Source organism: Mauremys reevesii, linkage group 11 (assembly GCF_016161935.1).
Source record: "Mauremys reevesii isolate NIE-2019 linkage group 11, ASM1616193v1, whole genome shotgun sequence".
NCBI lineage: Eukaryota > Metazoa > Chordata > Testudines > Geoemydidae > Mauremys > Mauremys reevesii.
In genome coordinates this window covers 70,802,501-70,829,715 of record NC_052633.1, presented here as the reverse complement: position 1 = coordinate 70,829,715, position 27,215 = coordinate 70,802,501, and the positions used below count along the sequence as shown (strand labels likewise).

Genomic DNA, 27,215 nt, shown 5'->3' with positions numbered 1-27,215 from the left:
ATGGCAGGCACGTTTCCGCGGCGGCAGCAATTCGGCAGCAGCTTCTATGGTTAGCTCTCAGCTAAACATAGAAGCTGGCACTGAATTGCCGCCGCCACAGAAATGCGCCTGCCACCCTAAGGGTGCACGGACTGCCCCCGCCATCCGCGGCGGCAATTCGGTGCGCTGCTTGGGGCGGCGAAAACTGTAGAGCACATAGCTCCAGCAAGAGCTTTGGAAGGCTGTACGGATCCAGCCTGCACAATGCATCTGGGATTGCCAGGGAGAGAGAGATGCACAGGCTAGGCTAACTGCTGCTATAACGCTGAAGGGGTAGGTGAGTTGTGTGCTCTCCCATATGAAGACCTGGCTTCTTCCTGCCTTACCTGTGCCATCTGGAGAGGCTAGTGCAGGAGTCTTTGCTGTCTTGGAGCAATCTAGGTGAACCAGGAACTAAAGCCTGGAAATTATGACTAACTCTTGCACAACAGCAAAAAGTGGATAGGGTTGGAAAGACAGAGAGAGAAGGTTTTGGTGCCCCCTCTTGCTGGTTAGGTCCCTGTACAGGGCTGCTCACAATCTAGCCAATAAGGTGTCCATATTGGAAAGCTACAGTAGATACATTTCTGGGACACTGACGGGAGCTCTCCAAATTTATTAGATTCAGAAGAACCAGGAATATAAGTGAAGACAACAATGACAATGCTGTCTGAAATTTCCTCAATATAATACGGGGTTTGGCTCACCACTGAAGCCACACTGTGCTCTGTGCAGAGACGGGGCTGTGTGCAAAGGTGTCGTTAAGCTGCCTTTACTTTCCCCTGGGGGCCACGAGCTGCTAGCTAGTCACTAGCACAACTGAGCAGCCTGAAGGCTGCTTTAACCTTCACTAGCTGACAGTGGACCCTGGGGACCATTATGGCAGCAGGGGATCAGCAATGCACAGGGACTCTTTGGCCACTCCCCCTCTTCCCTGCCACTCTCCCCATGCAGGCAGAATTTCCAGGGACCATTTAAATGGGATTTATGGTTGCTCTGCACTGCTAGAACATGCTAATCTGCTAGAACAGACCAAATTGTTTGGACACGGTAGGCACAACACCCATCTGGAGGTAAACATTCCGCTGGAGAATGAGTCACCTAGCGAGGTACGAGCTTCCCTTCACATATCTAATAAAGCACATTTTACTAGTCACCAGAAGCATTAATACTGCTAATTGAATTTCTTTATAGTCTAAAGGGTTTAAATATATTAAAAGGCAACTATAAATAAATAATTGCTGATAAAATACTGATGTCAACTGCTGAGCCATTCTGCCTCCATAAACGTTACAATTAAGGTCAATAGTTAATGTTGTAAGTAGTGAAAGAGGGAACTAGGCTCCAATAAACAAGTGCAGTCAATTTCAACTTAAGGACACACGCAAACTAGAGCACAGTGTTGGCTCGGCTGTCCTATGCTCAGCGTGTAATTAGAGCTCCCTTGGTCTAAGCAGCAGGGGCATCATTTGTCATCCAAAGGGATGCTGGAACAGTGTGAGATTGGGCAGTTTAGAAAAATGCAGCGGTAGCAGAACATATGTAGAAGCAACTCCATGAAATGGACTGGCTGTAAGCCAGCATGTATGGGGGACAGGGGAAAACCAAGAGACTATAAGTGAGAAAATTCATAGAATCCGCTACTAAAAAAACCTCCCATTGATACATCCTGGCCAGTTTTAAAGGTCAGAATGACAATAATCTGTCATCTTTAGGGAGCATCTTAATCAACTCTGAACTTGGGTTTTTTTTAATCCAGTGAATGACTTTCCCAGCTTTCTAATGTGTTCTTTATTTTTTCACCGTGTAATTGGTCTTGAGATCCTACCCCTCAACATGCCAGACAGGGCAGCTGAGCTCGCATAGGTAGTGAAGTAAGATGCTACTTGTATCATAGCATCCTCTGCAAGCCATGGCAGTGTCAAGGAGTACTGCTTTCTATCATCTCTAGTTGACTAGGAGAGTCCCCTCCATGCCAGCAGATGAACAGACTTCAGTGTTTTATACTTTTGTCATCTCTTGGCTGGACTACAGCTGTGGGGTATGCCTGGCCATGAAGACTTCAGCCCATGGAAAACTCCAAGTACAGACTGCTGCAGTGCATCTCCTCAGCAACGTGGGCAACCACAAGCACAACAGACTCATCCTACGCTCTCTGCATGGGCTTCCCATACAACAGAGTCAACAAAGATTTGGACTTTATCATCAAGGCACTCAACAGCCTGGGCCCAGTATATCTAAAACACAGCGTCAAGTTCTGGGGCATAGATTGTGGGCACCATGGAACTTGGGCACCATGGAACTTTCTACCATAAAGATAAAGCTTGTCTGATGATGAGACAGAGCTTTCACAGTGGTCAGTTAAAGACTGTGGAATGAATTCAAGCAGGAACTAAGGACCATCACAAACCTCACCACCTTGCACTTCTTCAACCTGTCTTGTTAACACACACACAAAGCAGTATGGATGTTTAAAACAAAGCAAGTCTACCAAGACAAAACCTTACAGTGCACACACAGTTCTCCCTTGGGGAGAGGACAAGAGAAAGAATGGGTGGTACAAAACCTGTATAGAAGAGAACAGAATATCATGCACACACACAAGATTCTGCCACTCAGTCACACTAAGTAGTATACACACAGATATATATGTTACATATACATATATATACACACACACACTTGTGTAGATTCTGCTTTTCCTTGTACTTGAATAATTCAACCTTCTGGCTAAGGTACAGGACAGAAAATAAACCAACAGAACTTGAACAGTTTATTCAATTAGGGGACATAAAAGCAAAAATATATTTCCTAATCATGGTGGTGTGGGAACACCACTATAGTTAAGGTTGCATCATGACATCTGTTTAAATGCCAACCTTTCTCAGTCCTGTAAAGTCAACGTGCTTACTTGGATTTCTTTGGAACATGGTGTGCCTCCGGAGAGTGTCGGGTAGCGTTAGCAGTCCAAATTTGGAGTGATTTGAGTGTGGAGTTCTGGAGATGTAAGCCCCCCAAAATAGCCATTTAAAAAAACCACACAAACCAACCAAAAAAAACCCCCACCTTTCCATATGGTTTCTTTTTTGTACAGAGCTAGAGATCAAACTATCAGTTTGCAATCCCAGAATTTGACCAAACTAAACTGAAGCCACTCCTTCCTGACTCTATAATTAGTCACATATGTTAACAGCTCATTATTTAAAGGAAAATTGTGTTCATTTTATTTTCTCTCTCTGAAATGCTTTTTAAAAAAATGTTTGGTAGCTCCCTAGTCTTGCTCTGATTAAAGTCAGTGTGAGTCTTGACATTGACTTCAATTGGAGCAGAAGCAGGCCTGCTGAATGCCTCATTAAATAGACAATTCCACAGCACCTTCCAAAATTCTGCTGAACTTTTCCTTTCAAACAAAAATAACACAGGTAAACTCAAAGGCCATGAAATGTCATTATTAAATTTAGACATTTAAACTAAGGTACCTGACAAATTAGCCACCTTCTCCCAAGGGATCTTAAAAAACTGCAACCCTGAGGGATTTTCCCTGGCCGTTACCACTCCTTGCAAAGTCAAAGTAAGAAAGCTAAGGTTACTGTTGTCTGTGTAAAGTCACAATATGCTGAAAGAGCATGTTATTCCCTAGACGTGCAGGTTTAGTGTGTTTATAATTCACACTTAAGGTCACCATATGTCAAGAGACTATGTTGTTCTATAGCACAGCTTGTGTCATCATTTTAGTCCGACTGCTAAATAGCTCCAGGTTGGTATGAGATGGTATTTCAAGCAATATGATTTATTACTCAAAGCAGGATGGTCTTCTGGCTAAGGTACAGGACAGAAAATAAGATGACATGGGTTGTATTCCTGTCTCTATCAGAGATTCTTTATATGACTTCTTAAGTCCCTTCATCCCTCTGGGCTTCAGCTGCATTATCAGGGGAAAAAGCTAACCAACCAACCTACAACAACCCTCATCTACTCCAAAGAGAAAGCTCAACTCAATAGATCAGATCGTCTGGCCCAGCTGAGCGTGGGACAGGATGGAAGGGAGGTTACCCTGTGAAGTCTCCAGCAATCCTACCCACTCCTGCATGTGGAACCTCATCCATTTCACTGCACCCAGACTCCTCCAGCAATATGGATAGATGTACAAGATTTGGTTCTTAGAATAGTAATTCAAGCAGCAAAATAGTATTTTGCACATCCACACCCGCAGAACCCTACATGAAAGAAAAATATATGCTTAAAAATCAAAACAACCCAGTTTGCACATTAAACTTCCCTTCAAGGAAACGGGATTGTGGCCTGTAAAAGACCTTCTACCAAGAGTCTACTCTCTTGTTTCTGGATTTCTCCAGAGGCATATCCAAATAGTCTTCCTCTCTATCTACTGCAGTGATCACCAAAACCACCCATTCAAAACATCCCATATCCCAAATTCAGCAAGGTAACAACAGGTCTCGTGGCTCTGTCAGGAAAGACTACTCTTGCCTGGATCATGGCATTTCCTGGGCCATTGCTATGGTGTCTTGTACTGTCACTACCAAAAGCTGTGTTGACTTTAATCTCTTGCTGCACGGCAAGAGTCCAATAAATATAGTTAAAAATTTTTCCCTGGCAGAAGAGATTGAATAGACAATCAATGCCCTGGTTGTGTAGGCGAGACCTATCAATCAGATATATTTTCAGAGTGGTACATGTAGCAAAATCCTCCTGCATTTCTTTGAAAATGTTCTACATGCAGTTTGTAAATACATTTACTCCAATTGCATTTACAGTGGATATTTTTTTCCAAAAAATGCTATGGATGTGGGATGCTTTAAGAACTGATTTTAAAAGAATAAGTCCCCGTGAGCACAATACAAAATATTCCTTCTTGGCGTGCATAGAGAGGGAACTGACTTTCATATAGTGAACCAGCTGCATCGTGTGAATATATGTCTCACAAATAGGTATATTACAATGGTGTGTTGAGCATATTTATCATACACATTTCTTAACAGCAAGAGTATAACCCAAAGTAGCAGTTTTGTTTTTTCACTAGTTGACTGATTAAGAACCTTGCAGAATGTGTGTTTCTACACTATGTTTAAAAAAAAAAAGGCAGAAGGAAAAGTGCCATACCTAGTACCTCCAGTGCAGATCCAGAGTAACTGCACCAGCTTTGTAACAATGCAGAGCCATTCAAAGGACCTGATTCTGCCCTGCCTTGTCTCTTCTGTAATCATTTATCCCTGCCTGTGCAAAGTGAGTGTAGGTGTAAATGGCTACACTAGATGCACGGAAGATGGAATCAGGTACCAGAGGACTGAGTCCAGTGGATAGGGTTTTAAAGTAGGAGTCAGAAGGCATCATGGGTTCCATTTCTGGAACTGCTACTCACCTGTTGTTCTTCCTTAGCACCTTGCTTTGCCTTTGTTTCCCTGATGACTTAGCTATGAAATGTTCGGGGTAGGAATTCTCTCTGTTTGCATGGCATCTAGTACGAGGTCCTACTTCTAGGTAGTATTGTGACATTAATAATAGCGAGGGCATGATCCGAAGCCCGCTGAAGTCAATGTGAGTGTTTTCCTCATGATTTTTGGGACTGTCCCAAAGGCTGAAATGTTCAACAAAGAAAAATCAGAGAGTTCTCTGTCTAGCTAGAGTATTTTATGTAGCTAGCTTCCCAAAGGTCAGAGACTGAAATCAACTGGACAAAGTATAACCAAAGGCCTTCTGGGTTTTGTGAGGGAGATGGGGGGGATGAGAGAAAACTGTCAAAATAAGGCCTAAATCAGTTTATTGGCCTCTTGTATGAGACTGGCACAAAGGACACTACTTTCAAATGTTACACATGTTAATGTGGATTTGACTATCCACCTGGCGTTTCTCATCACCTAACTAGTGTTACTTTTAAGCAGCCATAATTGTCCGTTGGCTATTATCTTAAATACATGAAGAATGAATCTAAATGCTTTCACCACATTATAGCTGGGATACTTTTACATATCTAATTTCTGTGTCTGTGAATTATTCATAATATATTTCAAACTGGCTCTTCTGGATAAGGTAATTGACCTTGTCGACATGAAGTACCCTCTACCTTGCCTTGGGATAATTAAATCTGTGATGTGGTCCATTATTTAAAGGTAATGACTTTTCATTAGGTTAGGCAATATATTATTGCTCAACTAGTCATCTGATTCTGGTTTTAGGGCATCCAAGTTGGCACTGTTTTGCAAAGAGTTACTTTCCCTAGAGTAATGTTTCAATGCTAAGAGGCACACAACGATCTTAAGAAGCCATTCTTTGAAAACAGCAGGTACAAATTTATCAGACAAAATTAAATTATAAGAAAGCACCTAGACCCAGCATTGATCGGGCCACTTTTTAAAGACCTACTTATATGTTTGCAACCTCAATTGTGCTACAATTTTGTGAGTGCAAATAGTTTAGTTGGCTAATTATTTGATATACAAATACAAATGCTGATTAGATCTGGCTACTTTACATACCTCCATCATGTCAATTCTGTCATTTGCATCTTTAAGTATTTACTGAGATCCAGTGCGCCACTACATATTCTCAAGAATGATGCAGTCATACAGGGGTAAAAACTATGTTACTGTTTCTCATATGCCTGAGAGGAGAGACCTTGCCAATGTGAATATTAATGGATAAAAATGGGTTTGTTTAGCCTGGAGAACACTGAGGGGTGGACATGATAACAGTTTTCAAGTACATAAAAGGTTGTTTCAAGGAGGAGCAAGAAAAATTGTTCTCCTTAAAGTCTGAGGACAAGACAAGAAGCAATGGGCTTTAATTGCAGCAAGGGAGGTTTAGGTTGGACATTAGGAAAAAATTCCTAACTGTCAGGGTGGTTAAGCACTGGAATAAATTGCCTAGGGAGACTGTGGAATCTCCATCACTGGAGATTTTTAAGAGCAGGTTAGAAAAACACCCCTCCGGGACGGTCTAGATAATATTTAGTCCTGCCATGAGTGCAGGGGACTGGACTAGTTGACCTCTCGAAGTCCCTTCGAGTCCTATGATTCTATGTTAAACATTTAGAATGCCTGATTCTTTCCTGTGCTCCAACTGCTTTGTACCACTCCGGTAGCATAAAGCGGCCTAAATCCAGCTTAGACAACCACTGAGGGATACCCCGTAGACAGTGAAATCCTTGGGTAGCACAAACATTTTGTAGAAGCTCCTGCATCAGTCTTTCCAAGTAGGGGTATGGCCTGGCTGGCTGTTCTAATTTATACTGGCACCACTCCAGCAGATAGACAGTTCTAGGCTTACAGACACCTTTACATTCTCCATCCCTTGGTTTGTGCAGAGTATTCCTCTGCCGTTCTAGAGAGCTGGCAGTTGGCACTGTGACTCCAGCACTCCTACAGTCTTTAGATTCTGTCTGAAAGCACGGCATTGAGTCTGCTGTGGGGTAATATTGCTACCTCTGCTTTACACCCCGGGAACTTTATAATATTATCCAAGGGTCAGCATTTATTTTTCAGTAGAACAGAATTTTAGAAAACACTCAATAATGAAGGACCAAATCCTACAGTCCCTACGTAGGCTCAAATTCACTCTTGGCCTAAGTGAGCAAAATAATGGATCCAGTGGCATTGAGCCTCCTCATGCTAGAGGCTAATTTGATCCTCAATACTTATTATTAGGTGAATTACTCATATACTACTACACTACGCTACTATGCAGATGTTTATACCGTGCTCATCACTGTAGTATCTAAATGCCTTTCAGAAGTGAATGTATTTGACCAATTTAGCCCTTTTTCATTTGTTATCCATGAACGCACTTTTCTTGTTATAAATGTGTTAGTTATTTAAAGTTGTTTAAACCATTCAATACAAACATAATACAGCCTACTAACTGTTTGCAAACTATTTGCTTTGACTATGTACTATCTGAATGGTCACTTACATCACAAGGTATTGTTTCTGCCCTCTGAGTGGATGATTATAAATACGGAGTGCAAAAAGATTTCAAGATGGAGGAGTGAACATTTCCATCACAGGCAAACATCTGCAAGAATATTCAGGAGACTTTCACTTTCCAGGAACGTTCTTGGGGGAAAAAAAAATCCATTCTACAGAGGTGTGCGGACAATGAATCAAAAATGAATGGGGTCAAAATGAAAGTGAAGTTTGTCCTGGAATTACCTTTTGGAACATCCGTTCAAATCTATTTTTCACTCCCAAAAATGTCCTATTAAAGGTACACATTATTGATTGAAGTAACACTATTGTAATAAACGCAGGCATTCCCATGGGGTTGAGCTAGAATAATGTCCCTTCTACTAATACAAACTAGCCAAGGAAACTATCCTTTCAAGCAAGATTATATGCAATTGTCTTGCCTCCTAAATTATATCTTATAGCGTTACACTGGCTTTATTTGAGTAAACACAGCTGTAAACAATGACAAACATACAATGTGTATTAATGGGGTTATGTTTACCCATTAGCTTCTGCTTTTACTCCACCACCCAGTTACTACAGTATTACAATGGGTCTAATAGTCTGTTTCACTTTGTCCATTTACCTGTTAATTTTGGGAGTGATGTGTTTCCTGGAACATAAATTTCACCCTTTGAAAACATTACATTCTTCAGCACAACATAGGTAGACTGGTCCCTGAACTTTGTAGAGCAGTGAAAGGAATTGTGCAGGGTGGCATTTTGGGGAGACTGTACCTCCCTCTAGAGGCATTAGTCATAGATAAGGTGATTACTCTGCCAATAAAATAATGGTCTATTTAGCAGAGGCTTCTAATGTTCTGCAGATTGGCTGGAGTCCCTAACCTGTCTTGTAGAGGCAGTAATCAGAATGCAACAGTGACTCTCATTGCCTCAATCCAGAATTTAAACATTCAGCATGAGTGACACAATCCAGAAGTGAAAGCACTGCTTTGGATCTGGTTGCTTGGTGGAAACAAGGTTTGCAAATAGTCTCTGAAATATGCTGATTGGTAAGAGCTGCTGGTAAATTCAGCTATGGATGACAGAGGGGTAAAGCTGACAGAGGAGACAGATTTTTCTTAAAGGAGAGGAGGCCAGAGGAAGAGCCAAATACACCTGCCAACAGGAGAAGTCAACAACTCCTACCATTCTGTGCTCCATCGTGATCTTAGCTAGGGTGACCAGATGTCCCCATTTTATAGGGACAGTCCCGCTATTTGGGGCTTTTTTTTTTTAATATGTGCTCCTATTACCCCCCACCCCCATCCCGATTTTTCACACTTGCTGTCTGGTCACCCTAATCTTAGCAGAAGGCACCACCACTTCATTTATGATGAGGGTATCTCAAAGTAGGAACAATCCTCAAGCTTCTGGCAAGCCATGAGTATGGTCCTCATCTGGGCAAAATTTGGGCGCCTTTGCTTAAGAGCATCACACTCTTGCCAATGTGAGAAAACCAAATGGAGGTTTCTGCTCACCCTTGAGCTTGGCAGAGTAGGCAATAGCTAAAAGAAGACTTTGCCCAGCAAGTGGGCTGAGAAAGACCAATCAGTCCTCATCAGTCAGCTGCTTTTAGGCTTCATTGCCTTCTCTCTCTCGCTCTCTATTGCAATGACCATTTGAATCAGAGGCTAAAAGAGAATTTCACATTTAAAATACCCCTTTACATATAAGTGACGACAGTCTTTCTTCAGCACAACTTCTGTGATCTTTCTTCATTTCAGCACACATCCCGCCATTGGTCTGGATTCATCAGTAAAAGAAACTTGTCATGGCTGCATTAGGTTTAGTAATGGAAAACTGAGAAAAAGGACAACCAGAAACCATTATTACCTTCCCTGTTCCATCAACACAAGCGCCTCTGCCAACATTATGGTCTCATTAAGTAACACAGCCTGAATAGGAAGAATGGAGGAAGGCTACTGACTGCAGACAAAGCCACTGGGAGCACTTTTCATGCACTATTAATGTTAATGTAGTAGAATGGCTAGATCCTGTAAATTGGATGCATAATTTTTAACCTCTAGGTAAACCATAGGTTTAGGGGACGTGAGAGTGAGAAATTAAACACATAAGGGGAGAGTAAGACAGGTAGTGCACAAGGCAGACAGGCAAGCCCTTAGTACAAAGCAAATCCTGCACAGCTAGCAGCAAGCTTTTCAAAGACCTGTGAGAGATTACTCAATGCCAAATCCACAAGGTACTTAGATGCTGCAATTTAGGTGCCTATCTACCCACTTGAATCCACAAACCCCAGTTTAGGTGCCTAGGCTCCCAATACCATCAGGGGCGGCTCTAGGAATTTTGCCGCCCCAAGCATAGCAAGCAGGCTGCCTTCCACGGCTTGCCTGCTGACGGTCCGCTGGTCCAGTGGCTTTGGCAGACCTCCCGCTGGCGTGCCTGTGGGACCCTCCGCAGGCACGCCGCTGAGGGCAGCCTGCCTGCCGCCCTCGCGGCGCCGGCAGAGCGCCCCCCGTGGCTTGCCGCCCCAAGCACGCGCTTGGCGTGCTGGGGCCTGGAGCCGCCCCTGCATACCATGCATGGTGAGAGACAGGCAGCTAAGAATGGAATCTATAAAAGCCAGCATGCTAGGCAGGGAGCCTATCTCCACTTGGGACCAGAGGAAGAGAAGGCCTCCCTTATACCTTTAGCACCATGGTTAGAGTACTCACCCAGGATGTGGGAGCCCCCGGGATTCAATTCCCACCTCTGTCTGACATGATCTGAACTTGGGTATTCCACTTCAATAGAGTTAAGTGCCTAAATACCTCTCAGGATCTACAGACCCAATCCAATGCCTATAAAATTCAATGATTAGACCTCCATTGACTGCAGTGGGCATTAGATCAGGACTTGCAGGCATTCAGAGTGCTTTAAAAATTCTCTGAATCCTGGTCTATCAAAAATAAATCATGTCAGAATAGCCTAAAGAGTGTGTGTGTGTGTATTTATATAGATATATATAAAAAGAAAAAGAAAATGCTTGAGAAATTATCTGAATGGGTAGGTACGTTTCAGCCCACTATGAGAAAAGCTACCACTGGAATGAGAAACCTCTTAATTATTCTCAGTAGACAAGCCAAGGTTTGAATGGGCCTAAGTCTACTCTTAGCCCTTGAAGCATTCTTCTGCAGGTCAGGGTTGAGGAACATTGGTGAGACCATGTGAAGAGGCTGGCACCACACTCTCTCTGCTGTAGCAGTTCTATCGATAAGCAGAAGACTTCAATCTACAGGGCACTTAACCTGGTGCCTTCACCACCACTGAAGTCATCTTTGAAAGAAAATCCCCAGGATGGTTCCTGAGCCATAAAAATAGAAGTTACAACATCCACTGATGCTACGCAGTGTTCCTTGTGCATGTCAAAATGCAGGACATTCTTAATTTAAATGCTAAACTTATAAATATATTCTTATATCACCATAGAAACAACCCTGCCTAGAATAATGTTGTTGGTGCAGTTGTTCTCTGGAATGTTATTAACCTAGAGTAGTGGTATCTTCAGTCTCCTCTAACTCACTGTCCAGAGTGGTTGGGTAGTTCATTTACGGAGAGAGAACCCTACAGGGTAGAATTTTTATTCCTTGTTACAGTTACCAAAACCTTCTTTACCTCTCACTCTCTCCATTCTAAGGGACTGCTCCTGCTCCCATTGAAGTCAATCATGTAATTCCCATTGGCTTCTCTTGTGCAGGATCATGCCCCAAGCCAATAGCTTAGGCATATGAGCAGACGACTATTTAATAATTACACTGACTTCACCACTGTTTTCTCAGACTGCCTCATCCTCATCTTCTCTTACTCCCCCTTATTCTGCCTAAACACATAGGCACTCACTAAGTTAATTTCCCTGAGGTGGCATCTGGGTACGGCACTGTGGATATGGGTTTCAGGGTTCTTATACTTCATTCTGTCATGCAAAAACAGGTTACCTTTGAACCAGCTGTTGTGGCGAGGGATAAAGCAAAGACAGTTTGTGGTTAAAGACATGGATTGTGGAGAACAGGAGTTCTTTTTCCTGGCTCTGCTGCTGGCCCACTGTGTGAATGTGGCAAGACACTGAAGGTGGTATTTTGAAAAGTGCTCAGAGTTTATATAACTCTGCTCCCAGTAGACTCAATGAGTGCTTTTGAAAATACCCCCGTGCCTCAGTTTCCCTCACCATAAAATGGGGATAATAGCACCTCCCAAGGGCACTGTATGGATTAGTTAGTTAACTTTTGTTTGTAAATTGCTAATGTGAAAACTGATCTATGCATTTCAAGGAACATGGAGAAAGGGCCAGGCCTTGAATGTTTATTTTTGGGGACCTCTGATTTCCTCTCTAGATAGAGTGCCCGTAATGCTGCTGCTCCTCTGTGGAACTGGTTCTCTCAGGGCAGAATGACCCCCTTGGCTAAACCTCTCCCCCATTAAGGTTTGAGTCCTCCTTGGATCAAAGAGGTCAGGAACACACTCAAGCTCAAAAGCTTTTTCTATTTCCTCCTCAATCTGCCTGGCTTGGTGGACGTTAAAAATGCCTCTCCAAGGACACATTTAAGGCTTGTTTTCTTTCAGCTCATCAAAATCTTTTCAGCTCCTTAGCGGGCCTCAATCAGAACATCCCCAAAATCAATCAGGGGGAAAAAGCAATTTGTCTATCGCTTTTTAAAGATGCTTCCCGAAAGGAAAATACTCAAAAGCCTCCCACCCCCCATGCCAGACAATACTTTCTCTGTGCTCATTCTCCCTGAAATAGTAAAAATAAAGAAATAAACACAGACTTAAAAAGTGCTATTTTGCAGCTTTCCTTCTCCTTGCACAAAATGTATCAGGATAAAATTGTATCCGCCTAACGCTTGGGGAAGGGTCTTAGGGCGGTACGGTTTGAACAGTATCTGCAAACATAGCCTTTTAACTGCAAACACAGTATTTCTCCCTCCCACTCTCTTCACTGCTTCTGAGAAAAGAAAACGCCTTTTCCATCAGCCTTATGGACATGAGCTCACATTCGTCGTCTCTGACAGATTTACACTAGGGATGAATTCGGTCCAAAGTGAATCTACCATGAGTTAAACCTGGACTCGGTTTTCCATCCTCTAACCTCTCTTTTCTCCTCCTAGCTGCACTATAGATTTAAGCTATGACATTGCTCATGCCCTAATATGCCCTCAGCATGCACCTATCTGCTGCCGTTTCCTTCAGAGAAAGAGCACGTAGGGCTTAAAGCAGAAGACTTGGAACCAGGACTTTTGGGTTCCATCCCCATGACTTACTGGGTGACCTTGAACAAGTACCTTAGCCTGCCTGTGCCTCAGTTTCCCCAGTTCAAAGGGGGATTAAATTTACCAACCTCACGGAGATGATGCAAGATTACGTTCATTAACTCAAATTGCTTTGAGATCTTCACAGAAAGAGTATGTAAAAATGCAAATGATCATTACTGTATTCCTGTTCAGTCGTATTTGATAACACTAGCCCAGGAACCATCATTGTGGCTGCTTTGCAGATGCTGACAGCAGCTTCTTTGGCTGTGTCAGCCAAATTCAGAAATGAATCAGAGGAAGTTTACACTGCTGTGATTTGCGCCTTCTTCCGGACTCCTCAGTGGGCAAGTTTCACCAACACCTTAGGCCAAATTCAGAGGTGATAAGAGGATATCAGTGAAGTGTCGGTAAGTGAGTCTGATGGAGTTTAACTGAGCCTATGTCTGTGTAACTTACATGTTGAAGAGGCTATAGGATGTAAGCCACACCAAGCTGAGGCATCCCCTCCTCCACACGGACCTCTTAGTTTAGCCATTATCTGCTTTGTTGTGGGGGCAGACAAGAAATCATTAGTTGCTGACACTGCAGTTAGTCCAAGCAACATTTAGAATAGAATCATAGAAGATTAGGGTTGGAGGAGACCTCAGGAGGTATCTAGTCCAATCCCCTGCTCAAAGCAGGACCAACACCAACTAAATCATCCCATCCAGGGCTTTGTCAAGCCGGGCCTTAAAAACCTCTAAGGATGGAGATTCCACCACCTCTCTAGGTAACCCATTCCAGTGCTTCACCACCCTCCTAGTGAAATAATTTCCGGTAGAGATAGGGAAGTGCTCTTATCATTATAAAAGGAACGGGGGGATTGGAGGGATCTCATCTGGAATACTGTGTGCAGTTCTGGTCCCATGTTTAAGAAAGATGAATTCCAACTGGAACACGTGCAGAGAAGAGCTACAAGGATGATCAGAGGAATGGAAAACCTACCTTACAAGAGGAGACGTAAGAAGGTTGGCTCGTTTAGCCTAACAAAACGAAGGCTGAGGAGAGATAGGATTGCTCCCTATACATGCATCAACGGGATAAACACCAGGGAGGCAGAGGAGTTATTTAATTTAAGGGCCAATGTCGGCACAAGAACAAATGGATATAAACGGGCCCTCACCACATTTAGGACTGAAATTAGATGAAGGTTTCTAACCATCAGAGAAGTGAAGTTCTCAAACAGTCTTCCAAGAACAGCAGTGGGGAAAGAAAACCTAACTTATTTCAAGACTAAGCTTGATACGTTTATGGAGAGGATGGTCTGATGAGATTTCCTACAAGGGCATTTCCATAACTGCTAGCAGCAAATATCTCCAGTGGCTGGAGATGGAACACTAGATGGGGAGGGCTCTGAGTTACTCTACAGAATTCTTTCCCAAGTGTCCCACTGGTCAGTCTTGCCAACATGCTCAGGGTCTAACTGATCACCATGCTGAGGAATTGGGAAGGAATTTTCCCCAGGTCAAACTGTCAGAGATCCTGGCAGGGGTTCACTTTCCTCTTCACCAGAGGGAATGGATCACTTGCTGGTTTGAACTAATAAAAATGGTGGGTTTTATGTAATTTGAAGTGTTTAAAACAAGATTTGAGAACTTAGTAACTCGGTCAGAGGTTATAGGCCTACTACCAGAGTGGACGGTGAGGGTCTCTGGCCTGTGATGCACAGAAGGTCTGCCTAGATGATCATGATGATCCCTTCTGGCCTTAAAATCTAGGAGTCTATGAGAACATGCTCAGATTAGAATTGTTGAATGCACCAGCCAAATGGCTGCATTATGAGGATATCCACCCTTTTGTAGCTCTTGAGGAAGGGGAGATATTCTCCTGCTAAGGCAAGAGTATTTGTTTCTTGAGGGCTGGGCAGGTGGCAGTTTTAACTCATTATCCATTTTTATAACAAGCAATGGATTTGCTGTTTATTTCTAGTTGTGTTCATCCCCAACAATGTGCTGAGTGCTGCATAACATGCAGCTATCAAAACTATCTCTGCTTCGTAAGAGAGCCATAGCCAGGATGATGGCCTGGGAGATTCAAAGGAAGGCGCCATTTGTATTCAAAAAAGAAAAAAAAATTCCTCCCCCCACACAGCTAGTCATTTTCATTGGTTACATTCTTGGGCCTCCCAGGATAGCTGGGTCATTAGGAAGGACTGGAGTGAAGACAGGCTGGGTGACCGGCACATTTATCCAGCCTTTACCCCATCCAAGACTTCAATTTTCATGGGATCGTATTTTTTTCGTTGATTGTACAAGCTGCTGTCCCTTTTGAGTCCTTTGCTGCTGTGCGGTAGGTGTGCTGCTCATTCCCACCGGTTAGCTGGGGCTGGTGGCAAGGCAAGAGGGATGGAAGCATGGCACACCAGATACACCGAGTCAGAACAAACACCTCAACGTCCTAGATTCCATACTAACAAGCCTAACATATGCCTTCCAGCATCCTATCCAGCAACGACAAAAGGGATGGCTCTCTTACTGTGCTGCCACTCCCTGTTACTGAGCACCTTACACACTTTAATGTAGTTATCCTCAGAACATCCCTATGGGACAGGACAGTGCTATTACCCCCATTTCACAGATGGGAAATTGAGGCTCAGAGAGATTAATGTGGTCCAGGCTCACAACGGCAGTCTGTGGCAGATCAGGGATTTGAACCTGGGTCTCTCAAGTCCCAAGCTAGAGCTCTCATGATTCAATGTGTATCTCTTTATGAAATCTGCCTTCTTCTGTAGCTAAATGGCTTTGGACCAAGCTGTTTGCACATTAGAGAAGGTGCTTTTTGTGTATTGCAAAACTCAGAAATTATTTACCTTAGGGGGTCTTACAAACTTATTTTCTGGGTAAATTCTGTCACAGACTCCCATAAACAACGCAGTGTATTTTCAGGAGAGCTCTTTCAGATCAGCCGAAAATACTGTCCGGGGGCACGGAGGGGTGGGGAAGAGTCACTTGATAATGAATCTTAAGTCACAGCCCTGTTTAACGAGCAAGCAGGCACATCGCTGTACAGGTCTCTCAGACAGCCCCTCCTCATCAGCCTGTTAGCCACAGCGCGGAGAAGCACTTGGATACTAAGTACGTCTAGAGCTAATGCAAACGACAGCGCCTTGCTGATATTTGCCATGGAGACATACCTGCATAGCATCACACATCAGGAGAGAGAATCACCCCGTGACTGTACAGAGCTCTATCACTGGTCCCAGCTGTCGCTCCTCAGCTGGGATGCAGGGAAGGAATGGACTTTCCTCTACACTCCCTCCCCCTCCTGGGCTGTAGGGGTTATTTTCATCATCCTCAAGGGGTGCAAGTTGTTGACAGGGGGAACTGCATCAGGCAGTGTTCAAGCATTCGCTTAGCCTCTCCACGTTCACATTTCGGGTCATTCCTCAACTTCTCCATGGTCACATTGTCCCCAGCCTTCATCCCCTCATCTCTCGCTCGGTTTAAGAGCACACCGCTATTTTCATTTGGGGTCAGTGCCCGGGGGCAGTTGTTCTGGGGAGCCAGGTTCTCCGCAATCACCAACATTTCCTGCCATTTTGTCACACGGTAGCCTTCCATAGTGGCATTTGGAGGTAAGGGATTTTCAGAGCCAAAGCTCTTTCTGGACTTCAGGATCTTGGGTGGTGCCCATACAGTGGGTAACTCGGGTTGGCGCTGCCAAGCCAGGATTCCTCCAAATATCCTTCTCTCTGCTCCTTCCATGGGCTCCCCCACGGCACCCCGCAGTGCAGCACAATGGGGCAGGCAGAGGGGAAGATGTGTAGGCTGAGAACGGCACCCTCTGGCTCATCCCTCAGCCTCGTGGACCGCAGCAGCATTACCCCAACCCCACAGTGGGTCATGAGGGAGCATGTATGGGCAGAAGAGTCAGGAGCTTGACAGAGAGAGATGCGGCAGGCTGGGCGCATTAAGGGATATGACCTGAGGTGGTAACATTCAAGGGGAGGATTGGCCTGGAGCAGGGAGACCAGACCATCAGGGGAAAGGCCCAATGGAAGTGAGGGGACAGGGAAATGAACCAGGATGCAAGCAAAGGGAGATACAATGGGGAAGAGAAGAGGAAATGGGAAAGATTGGGGGGGAGATAGACAAAAACACTGCAAGCTAAGAGAGGAGGAGGACAGACTTTTGGCTCACTCTGGTGATCAGGACACCTGAGTTACACTCCCAGCTTTGCCATGGGGGACCTTCAGCAAGTGACTTCATCTCTCTTTGCCTCAACTTCCCCATCAGGAAAATGGGGATAATCATACTTTCTTAACCCACAAGTAGGTGACAGCACCTCAAGATCCTCAAACGGAAGGTGTTATGTAGATGCCAAGTGTTATCATGAATCTATTATTGTTGGATAGGGAAAGGCAGGTGGGATCAGGAAAAGCAAAACAAAACACTCACTCACTTCACTTACATGCAGGGGCATCAGTTTAGAAACATTCAGGTGAGGGGAGTGAAAGAATGTTGTTTATGGGGACATAACATGTGATTATATTATATCCTGCAAAAGTCGATGGGGATGCAAAAGTGGAGCATATAGACCTATGGAAAGTCTAGAGGGAGCAAAACAAGCTGGGGGGGTAACTGCCCCCCTTCTCCCATAAAAAAAATGATATTCCTGCTCACATCCACAAGACCTGTCAGAGAACTTGGTAGCTACATAGTGAGAGTGTTGGGGACAGAATCCCTCTCTCCTGTCCCTTCTCTCTCAAGTAAACCTCTATTTGTACTTAAGAAACAAGAGTTTTGGAATAGATTTTCATAGCCAGCAACCATCCTGAATGCCCACAATTAACTGGAGTGGTCAGTTACCTCCCTCACAAAGCCGGTTATTCTTGCTATGATCAGGTTTCGTGTATTTTATTATCTGCAACCTGCCCACAATTTAATAGCTTAAAATAGCTCTCCAAATCTCCCTCTGCAAGTAAGTGGACCGATATCCTCTGTGCTACATTTTTGCTGCAAACTGTGTTGCAGGTGCTCTAAATATAGCTTGGTTTTAGAGTAATGCTTGCGAGGGGCTGTTAGCACCGCCACTCTGGAGTGGAGAGGCAAGGTGGGATAGTGGATAACACAGACTTCTAGTCAATCATTCCCAGGAAGAAGATTCTAATTACCCAGTCATAATTGCACTGCACAATCTACACCTGACACCCATCAGCCACTCTCAAAGATGAGTCATGCTCTGAGGGCAGGCTGCCCTGATCTCTATTGTTTTATACAATAACAAACTGTCTCTTGGTAATATAATAGCAAAGTAAAGTACCTGGGATGATAACATGCAAATTATCTTTCAAAGGTGAAGAAGTAACAGTGGGCAAATGCATAACGACAAATTATTATTTGCTTGTTATCAGTCTTTTGACATCACTTCACATTACTTTTGTGTTAAAAGTTGGTTGGAAACAGTCTGTCCTCCTTGCTTCAGAATGGGAGCATGGTTAAGAAGCTAAAGCAATACTGAGTTTAACCAGAAAATACCAGTCCACTGCAATAATTAACAAGAGCAAAACGGACTGGGGATGTGCTGCATAGGCACAGTCAGAAGGGACCGGATATAACTTGTGTTCGAGGATGTGCAATGCAGAGTGGTTGGGAGGTTCAGGGAAGGGGCACTGAATGGGACAGGAAAAATAGCTACCTGGATGAGTGTGGACGCTCTCTCTTGACATGGAAAAGGTTTAAGGCAGGGTAGAGACATGCCAGAGGGTCTCAGTGGTGAACCAATTCCAAACTTGGTATCTGCAGAATTACATTAAACCCCTGCATGCCCCTACGTAGACCCAAGAAGTTGCCACCAAAGCAACAGAGCACCTCTGATCAGCAAATTCCCCTCAGAATTTGAGTTAGGCATTCACCTTCCAGATCAATTAACAGTTTAGTCTAGATGAAATATTGGTTTGCTGGGACTTGGGGAGGCTGACACTGGAGGGGCAAACAAGACAGGGTATGTCTACACTAGCTTTCTTTACCTCGAGTTAACTGATTGCTAATTAACTTGAGGTGCACAATACATTTGTAAAGGTTGGTGTGGCTGCTTTCCACACCCTTTTCTTTACCCCAGGGAGGAGCCTAAGCCCTAACTCACGGTAAAAGAGTGTAATGAAAAGCATACCCAGAGAAGGAGAGGAGATAGGAAAGGAAAAAAAAAGGGTGAAAAAATACAATTCTTAACTCTCCTATTTGAATTTGCTCTCCTCCTTCAATCCCTGCCTAGGTTGGTGCACTGCACGCTGGAGAAACTGGCCCCTGGGTGTTGTAAATTTAGCTACCCAGTTACTAATATGCAGTAAATGTCTTAATGTTGTCATGTAACTGATATATGGGAATGACTAGGCTAATGTATGAGTTAAGTCTCGGAGCATGCCCAGTGCTGCTTCTAGATGCCTGAGCAGACTCAGACCCAGCAAAGGGCTCATTCAGTTAGTGAAAGTGCTCTCATATCTCTAAACAACTTGACTCCTGACTCTTTGCTAAGCATTACAAGAAGACACCAGTATATGAGACAAAGCATCCATTATATGTGAGAAAAGGAGAGAAAGATAGAGTGTCTTCTCTTTCTCAGCACTTGGCATGTTCTCAAAGATGCTGGATTGTCTGCCCAAGGAACTAAAGTTCTCTCTTAATCCCCAGGACAGGGACGGCCTCGGCAGTAGCAGTATGAGCTTCCCCCACAATTCTCCACTAATAGATCTCAACTCTTGACACGATGGGCAGCTTCTAGCGGTGAGATGGTAGCAAGTCTCCAGAGTCCCTGTTTTGCCTTGACTATCAAGGAGGTTGCCAATATACAATGTTTGCTTTTGTGAGCTGGACACCCCTCAATAACAACAGGCTTTAGAAGTACCAACTAGCCACTAGATTGCAACAACTGTTGCACAATAAGAATGAATTTTAATTCTGTCCAATGCCATGAAAATCAATTCATCCTTCATGGACACACATGCATACTGAAGTCTACAGGTTACTTAAAATCTAAGCTGGTGGCACACAAGCAGATACGGTTTCAGCTGACATTTCACATATGAGCAAAAATTGATAAGCCTGTCCTAGACAGTCGGAGCTGCAGAGGAGAAGGTTCTTACATCAACGGGGCATAGATTATAAGTCTGAAGTTCAATTGATATAAATCAGAGTAGCCAATTTATACCAGTTGAGGATCTGGCCACATATGCAGGGACACAGAGCAGGGAGAGCAGAAAGAAATCCATGGACATATGCTGCAGCAACTCCACAGAATGCAAAAACCTTCCTTTGTTTTAACGGAACTGAGTGAGTTTTGCTTTTCTAGCATGCCCAATGCCTCACTGCTAGATTAATGTTTTGCCAAGCCAGAGCTGCAAAGAGCTGACAGGTAGCAGCATGTATCATCACTGCTGAGTGAAGTCATGAAGGGAAGAAAAAACAGGAATCTCCATACTGCTCCTCTTTGAAACATGCCAGCATTAGATACACTGGTCATGGATTATGCTTTATTGTCATGATCTGCACTATGCTAAGTAAATTGATCTGACTTTAAAAAAAAATCCAGTGTCAAAACTGGCCCAGATCTTTTACAAGATTGAGAATAATAATAAAAGCAACAACTACCACCCTGTCAAGCCCAGATGCCTTTCTACCAAACACAAGTTGGATTCAGTACACGAGTAACCAGGTCAAATTTAATGGCCCGTGATATGCAGGAGGTCCGGCATAATAATCTAATGGTTCCTTCTGGCCCTAAAATCCATGAATCATAGAATATCAGGGTTGGAAGGGGCCTCAGGAGGTATCTAGTCCAACCCCCTGCTCAAAGCAGGACCAATTCCCAACCAAATCATCCCAGCCAGGGCTTTGAATCTATGAATACCAATAACAACACATTTGCATTTATATACTGCCTTGGAGGCGAGGATCTCAGATGCTTCATAAACTTTAATTAAGCCTCACACAACACCTTTGTGCCAGAGAGGTGTCAGGTTCCTCCCAGGTGTCACACAACTGAGGCAGAGGCAAGAGAAAATCCCCCAAGAGTCTTAATTCCATCATGTGCTAGCATTATTTGCACTTGTATATCAGTTAATAAAGAGCACCGCGAACATTTTTATTTCAGCGCAAATTTCAGCTAACACGGAGATTTGGATATATGAGGTTTTTGGGGAAAAAAAACTGGGGTATCATTTAAATCCATTTAATATATAACCAAGAACCAGCTGTCCCCGAAATCTTGTCATTTCAAGAGCTCACACATTTTATTTGTGTGTATGTTCCATGTCTTCCTAAAGTCCACTGCCGTAGGCTAGTAACAATGCCCTGGATGACAAATGTCAAATGTAATTAAAGAACAGAGAATGGGGGGAAAAAGAAAAAAAAACTGGTCACATCTACCCTTCTGGATTATGTCCTCCAGGGCTCGGCAATTTTTCTGGTTCATTGAACAAATCTGAATTAGAGAACCAGGTTATGAGCTATGAAACTGCTGCATGGTCACTGGAATGCTGTGACTGCCAGTAAAACAGCACAGTGCCGTGGCTTCTTGCTAACCTGAGACAATCAGCCATGCTACTGACCACCTCTGCTTGTATCCTCTCCCTGACAGTGGCCAGCACTCTATGAGTCAATGGAAGGTGCAAAAAATGCTTTCACTGATAACTACAGAATTATCCGTCTATAGGGAATTTTCTTTTCACCATGTCAATTAGTGGCTGGCTTACGCCCTGGAGCATGGTTGTTAATATTCAGGATTATAAAAAAAATCATGATGTAATTTGCATCAGGTTCTTAGTAGTAGTAGCAGTATCTCTGTAGTATCTGTGCACTAAATACATATATGTATATGTCAGTTCACATCCATGTATACTATTGTGCCCAGGCATCACGGCTTTCATGACAAGATCAGTAGCCAGTGTACTGATAATACATGAGGAACAGCATCACATAAAGCAGCCAGAGATCACTAGAAGGATGTAGTAATGAACAAAGGACAGGAAAGTCATATTTTCCTCTTACCCTCCACCCTACAGCTAAAATAGGATACATGTTTTCCTCTTTCCTTCTCTCCTTTATCGCCTTCCCATGGGTTTTTCCTCCTTCATGCTCTGTCTATGGTGCTGAATACTAACATATTTCTTGATTTTGTCTGAGTAGTCCTTTTTCTGTTGGCAAATTCTTCATATACCAAGAGGTCTATTTCACAGTTTTAAATGTACCTAACAGTCAGGTTATCTGCCCAGTGGACACATGGGTTTTCTGTCTTGCAGGTAACCAATCGGGGATTTCAATACATGCCAATGCTGCCCATTATGCTGTATACACAAAACATGACGGAAAAGAATCCCCATGCAACAGCACTTTAAGTCTTGGTTGACATTTCAGTAGGATTAGCTTTTCACTCACTGACAAGTCTATAGAATTGCTTGTCTGATAATCAAAGCACCAGGATACCACATGTATAACAAGTAACAAAAAGAGGATTTTCAAGTATGCAGACAGCCACCCTTATCACCGTACATCTCCTCAGGATAATTAACTACCTGAATCTAACAGGGTGCCTATGGGTAGGTAACTGCCCAGGGTATTCATTAGGGACTTGCTCTACAAGAGCAAATAAAGCGGTTAGTATTTCCTCCCTCTGGTCTTCCTGCCACCATGAAATATCAGGCCAGAAAATCTGAGCCTTCTACCAGAAAAGGAAATTAATTTTGTCTGAGAAACTGTGAGGAGCTACCAAAAGCCCTGGTGAGTCGTTATGTTCCATATGCTGCAGGCTGGCTCCGATACTCATGAAGGACTGCAGCCTTCCCCTCTGTGCATACTCCAGGAATTTGGAGCCGTTCAGCTGCTCTCTATTCGGATTGGCAGTTGCATTCCATATTTGTACAGCACCAAGCACAGCAGGGTCATGATCTGTGACAAGGGCCGCTCGGCACTATGGTAAAACAAACAATAACAACGCACGTGACTGTTTGCATTTAAAGTCAGTTAAATAAAGCTGTTGTGGTTTGAGAGAAGCATATCCTAGTCTAGAGGAAAACCTTCAGGCCCTTTTTTATTTTAGGCGGGGTGCACAAGCATTGTGGAATCCCATTGCCTAGCCCTCTGCCTCATGTCAGGCTCTGTACAAAGCTAGCCCTGTGTGTGAAGACAGACGCTCCTTACTCTGCACCATATTTTTTGCTTCAGTCGCACTGCGGGCTATGCCTGCTGTGTAATCAATAACAGCTAACAAGGAACGATTTCAGTTTGTGGCACTTACTGGGGGTGTTCAGCAGACGTGACTTTTTGCAGTGGTAAGCCACCTCCTGTTCACAGTACTCCGCGCTGTTTATCACGGCCTCAATCTGGTCCAGGCTGCTGCTGTAGTTAAAGTACATGGCATATGGTTTCTCAGGATCAGCCCCTTGGACTCTGGTTAGCTCTGTGTTGTTGTGCTGTACCGCAGTCCAGATCTTATCTTCTGTTAAACGAAAGAAAATGAAAGGGGTATTACAGCAAACAGGGAACAAAGAGTAGCTGAAGCCTGATGTTTTTTCTCCATTAGACACAGAAGCAGCATTTTCCTGGACTCAAAACAGCCTCCTTGTGATAAAGAGCTGCTCCAAACAAGTGTGGATTGCAAACGGCCATGTCTACCTGAACCGAGTTACAGACCAAACTGGGGCTGATGTTACAGGGTCTGCTGAGTCCGAGATAAAACATCAGCTACCCTGGATCCTGTGGACGCTGCCCTGCCAGGTATCTGGAATAACGGAGATGCATTTCCGCTGTCTTTAGCCTCATGAGAGGAGACACATTAGTCAGGCCTGTTTGCAAACACTTCAAGACTTTAAAGCAAGACTATTCTTTTATAACAATACATTAAATTACTGATGATGAACTCATAGGCGTCACCTGACAAACAGAAATCTCAGCAGAAAGTTAAAACCAAGATGAAATCCATGTTGGCCAGTTATGACTGTGGTAGTTTGAAGGAAATCTGACCTCTCATTACTCTTCAAAACTCAGATTTCTCCCATTTACTGCAACCCTAGTTAAGGACAGCACTTAGGCATGTACTTAAGTGCTTTTCTCAATCAGGGCCTCTATGAGTCATCCCATTTTCTTCAGTGGGGCTACCTGCAGAGCAAGGTATTTCTCAGAGTAAAGAAAACAGAATCTGGCCTTAAATAAATGCAATCTATGGACCTAACCCTTCAAACATTTACTACTGGGAGGAGTGCTTGTAGTCTCATTCAAGTGAATGGGACTAATGATGGTAGTAAACACTAACTTTTCAATAAATATTTGCCGGATTTGGCCTGATACTTGCACTAGCATTACACTAATACACATATGCAGTTGATTCCCTTTTTTTTAATTACATAGGGAGAATGACCCTGCTCACCTATATGTTCTAAAAAGGTAAACTGTAAAAAATAATAATAATTAAAAAAATAGAATTTTAAGGCCGGAAGCTCCACTAAGATGATCTACTCTGATTTCCTGCATCACACAGGCTGTACATTTACAACCAGTAATTTGTGCATGAAATACAACTTGTGGCCACTAGATGCTCTGGTGATTGGGAGTGCTATAAATTCCACTAAATTGGTGGATTAGGTAGAATTCTCGTAAGTGTGTAAGTCACTGAATGGATGGGGTTTTTTTTGTTTGTTTTAACTTTTTGTCTGATTATTAGCTGCATGGAGATACTTGGATGACAGACAGTCATGAATATTTAGTGACAATGAGGTGGCACAGAAAGTGTCAGGAGTTTACCTACAGCAAGCCTGCTCATCCACTAGATTAACACCCAGGCAGTTTACAAATGCTGGTGGGCCCCATTTGAGCTGCCTGATTGGCCAAGCCACCCGATTGACTCAGGGGAGTAGCAGACCTGCCCTTAAGATCAACAGCAGCAGGACACTCGCTGCTGAAAGCATTCGCCCATGACTGTGACCGCTCCTGTGTCTGCTTCTTCCCAGCCTTGCTCCAGTCCTGCCTTTCCTTTTCCCTGGCCTCACTGCACTCCAGGTAACTTGGTTCTGACCCTAGGCTCTGATTTCTGACTTTGGCTCTGACCTCTGGCCTCTGACTCCAGTTCTGACCAAGGGCTCAAACTCCTGATTCCTGCTTCCAGCTGTGACCCTTCGTTCTGGCTACTGACTCCAGCTCAGACCATTAGGCATTACCTCCATATCCTGCTCCCTAACAGAAGGTCAACTCCAAGAACTGATTTCACTTCTAGACGAAAATACAGTTCCAATGCCTTATAGCAAGACCTTCATGCCCTGCAAGTCTAAGAGTTTGCGACCAGTAATCTGTGCATCCATTCAGAATGTTGTGATCAGTTCTATGAAGATGGGGGTAGGGAGAGAGAGAGAGAGAGAGAGAGAGATTGCTTATACATCTATAATTCAATTCAGAGATTCTGAGAGAATCAGGGATGTTACTTTCAGAGCCTTGGGGCTGAATTAGAACATTAATAATCAAAATATTGGTGCAATGTTTAATATATGAAACATAGCTAAGAGCTGGAAAAATCACTACAAATTCAAGTGCTTAACAGAACTCATCCCTAATGCTTGCAAGTAAGGCATGCAACACATTGCCCTAAGACCTCATCCCATGCCTGCTGTGCATCTCAAAGCAGTAATCCATGTCAGCCAGAGTCCCTCGGTTTTTCTTCCACATTCCCCAAAACTAACACCACATGGGAGGGATTTTCAAAAGCTCTCAGCATTAACTCTGCTGCCATTGAAGTCCGTGGGAGTTTTACCGCTGACTTCACTGGGGACACAGATGTGCAAACACTGAGCATCTACGAAGTAGAGCTGGTTGGGAATTTTTCAACAAAATGATTTTTTTGCTGGAAAATGTCAAGTCAACAAAACTGAAACTCTTTCCAGGGATGTCCTGGGTTAGACAAAACTTTGAGAAAGGTTTCCCAGATCCAGGAATTTCAAGGTGAGGGCAAGGGATAAGGGGGGAGAGAGACAGAGAGACACCCCAGAACCGCCAAAAGTCTTGTTGGTAGGGTACTCAGAGAGAGCAAAGATTTGAATCCAAATCTCCTACATCCTAGGTGGATGCCCTAACTACCAGGCCACTCTTGAAGGGAAGCAGGAAATCTCTTTCAATCTCTCGTTTTTCACTGAAAAACTTTGAATGGTCTCAGTTTCAACCTAAAATGGAATGGGGGAAAATTCTCAACTCTCAGAAACATTCATGATGTGGGAAAACCATTCCCCATCCAGCTTTCATTTGAAAATCCCACTCTAAATGCAATAACCATTCCCACCGCACTGCTGGTAAGGTAATTGTAGAGCCAACAGAAGAGTAGAGAACTAACCGGCTGATGAAGACGTAGATGGAATGGAAATGTGAGTCAATTGCTACATAATAGTAATAAAACCAACGTGCACTGTAGTGGCAATACTTCCCTTCAAGAAGTGCAATAAAGTGCACTAATTGGCTAGCCATACTTGGCTTTCAGAGCTTTGTGTTAGTACATGTAGAAGTACATTGTGTGGGTAACCGATATAACCATACACAAGATCAAGCATTAACAGAATTAAATTAAAAGTTTAGGAAAAACTTTCTTAAAAGATGAGAGGTATTAGAACTATGAAACAGCCTCCCCAGGGGTGTGTTGGAAATCCCATTAACTGAAATATTTAAAATGGGTCTCGACAAACCACTAGCAAATGTAACATAGGGAACAAACCTGCACTGACAAGTGGATTGCACTGATGACTTGACAGATCTTTCTCATCTTCCTCTGTGATTGCTCATTAATTCTCATTGGGATTGTTATTACAGCTGTTCTGAGCTATTCCCCAGGGACTTGAACTTTAATGCAACATGCCTTCTCTTCTCCCTACCAGAGCCTGTGGAGATGGCATGTTTACTACAGGTTTTCTGTCACTGGCTTTGAGTGGAAAAAGCATCTGGGTTTGCTGTCGGTCCCTCACATATCTGTATTTTAGAGAGGTT

At 43.6% G+C, this 27,215-nt stretch overlaps 1 protein-coding gene across 7 annotated transcripts in view; it reads right to left on the bottom strand.

Moving 5' to 3' along the window:
• Positions 1-27,215, bottom strand: part of CNTNAP5 (contactin associated protein family member 5) — a 397,960-nt gene that overhangs the window by 94,344 nt on the left and 276,401 nt on the right. For all 7 annotated transcript variants that reach the window (XM_039494759.1, XM_039494757.1, XM_039494760.1 and 4 more), the window contains one exon: positions 23,497-23,697. In XM_039494759.1, the coding sequence (XP_039350693.1) occupies positions 23,497-23,697 (201 nt within the window). The remainder of the gene's footprint in view (positions 1-23,496; positions 23,698-27,215) is intronic.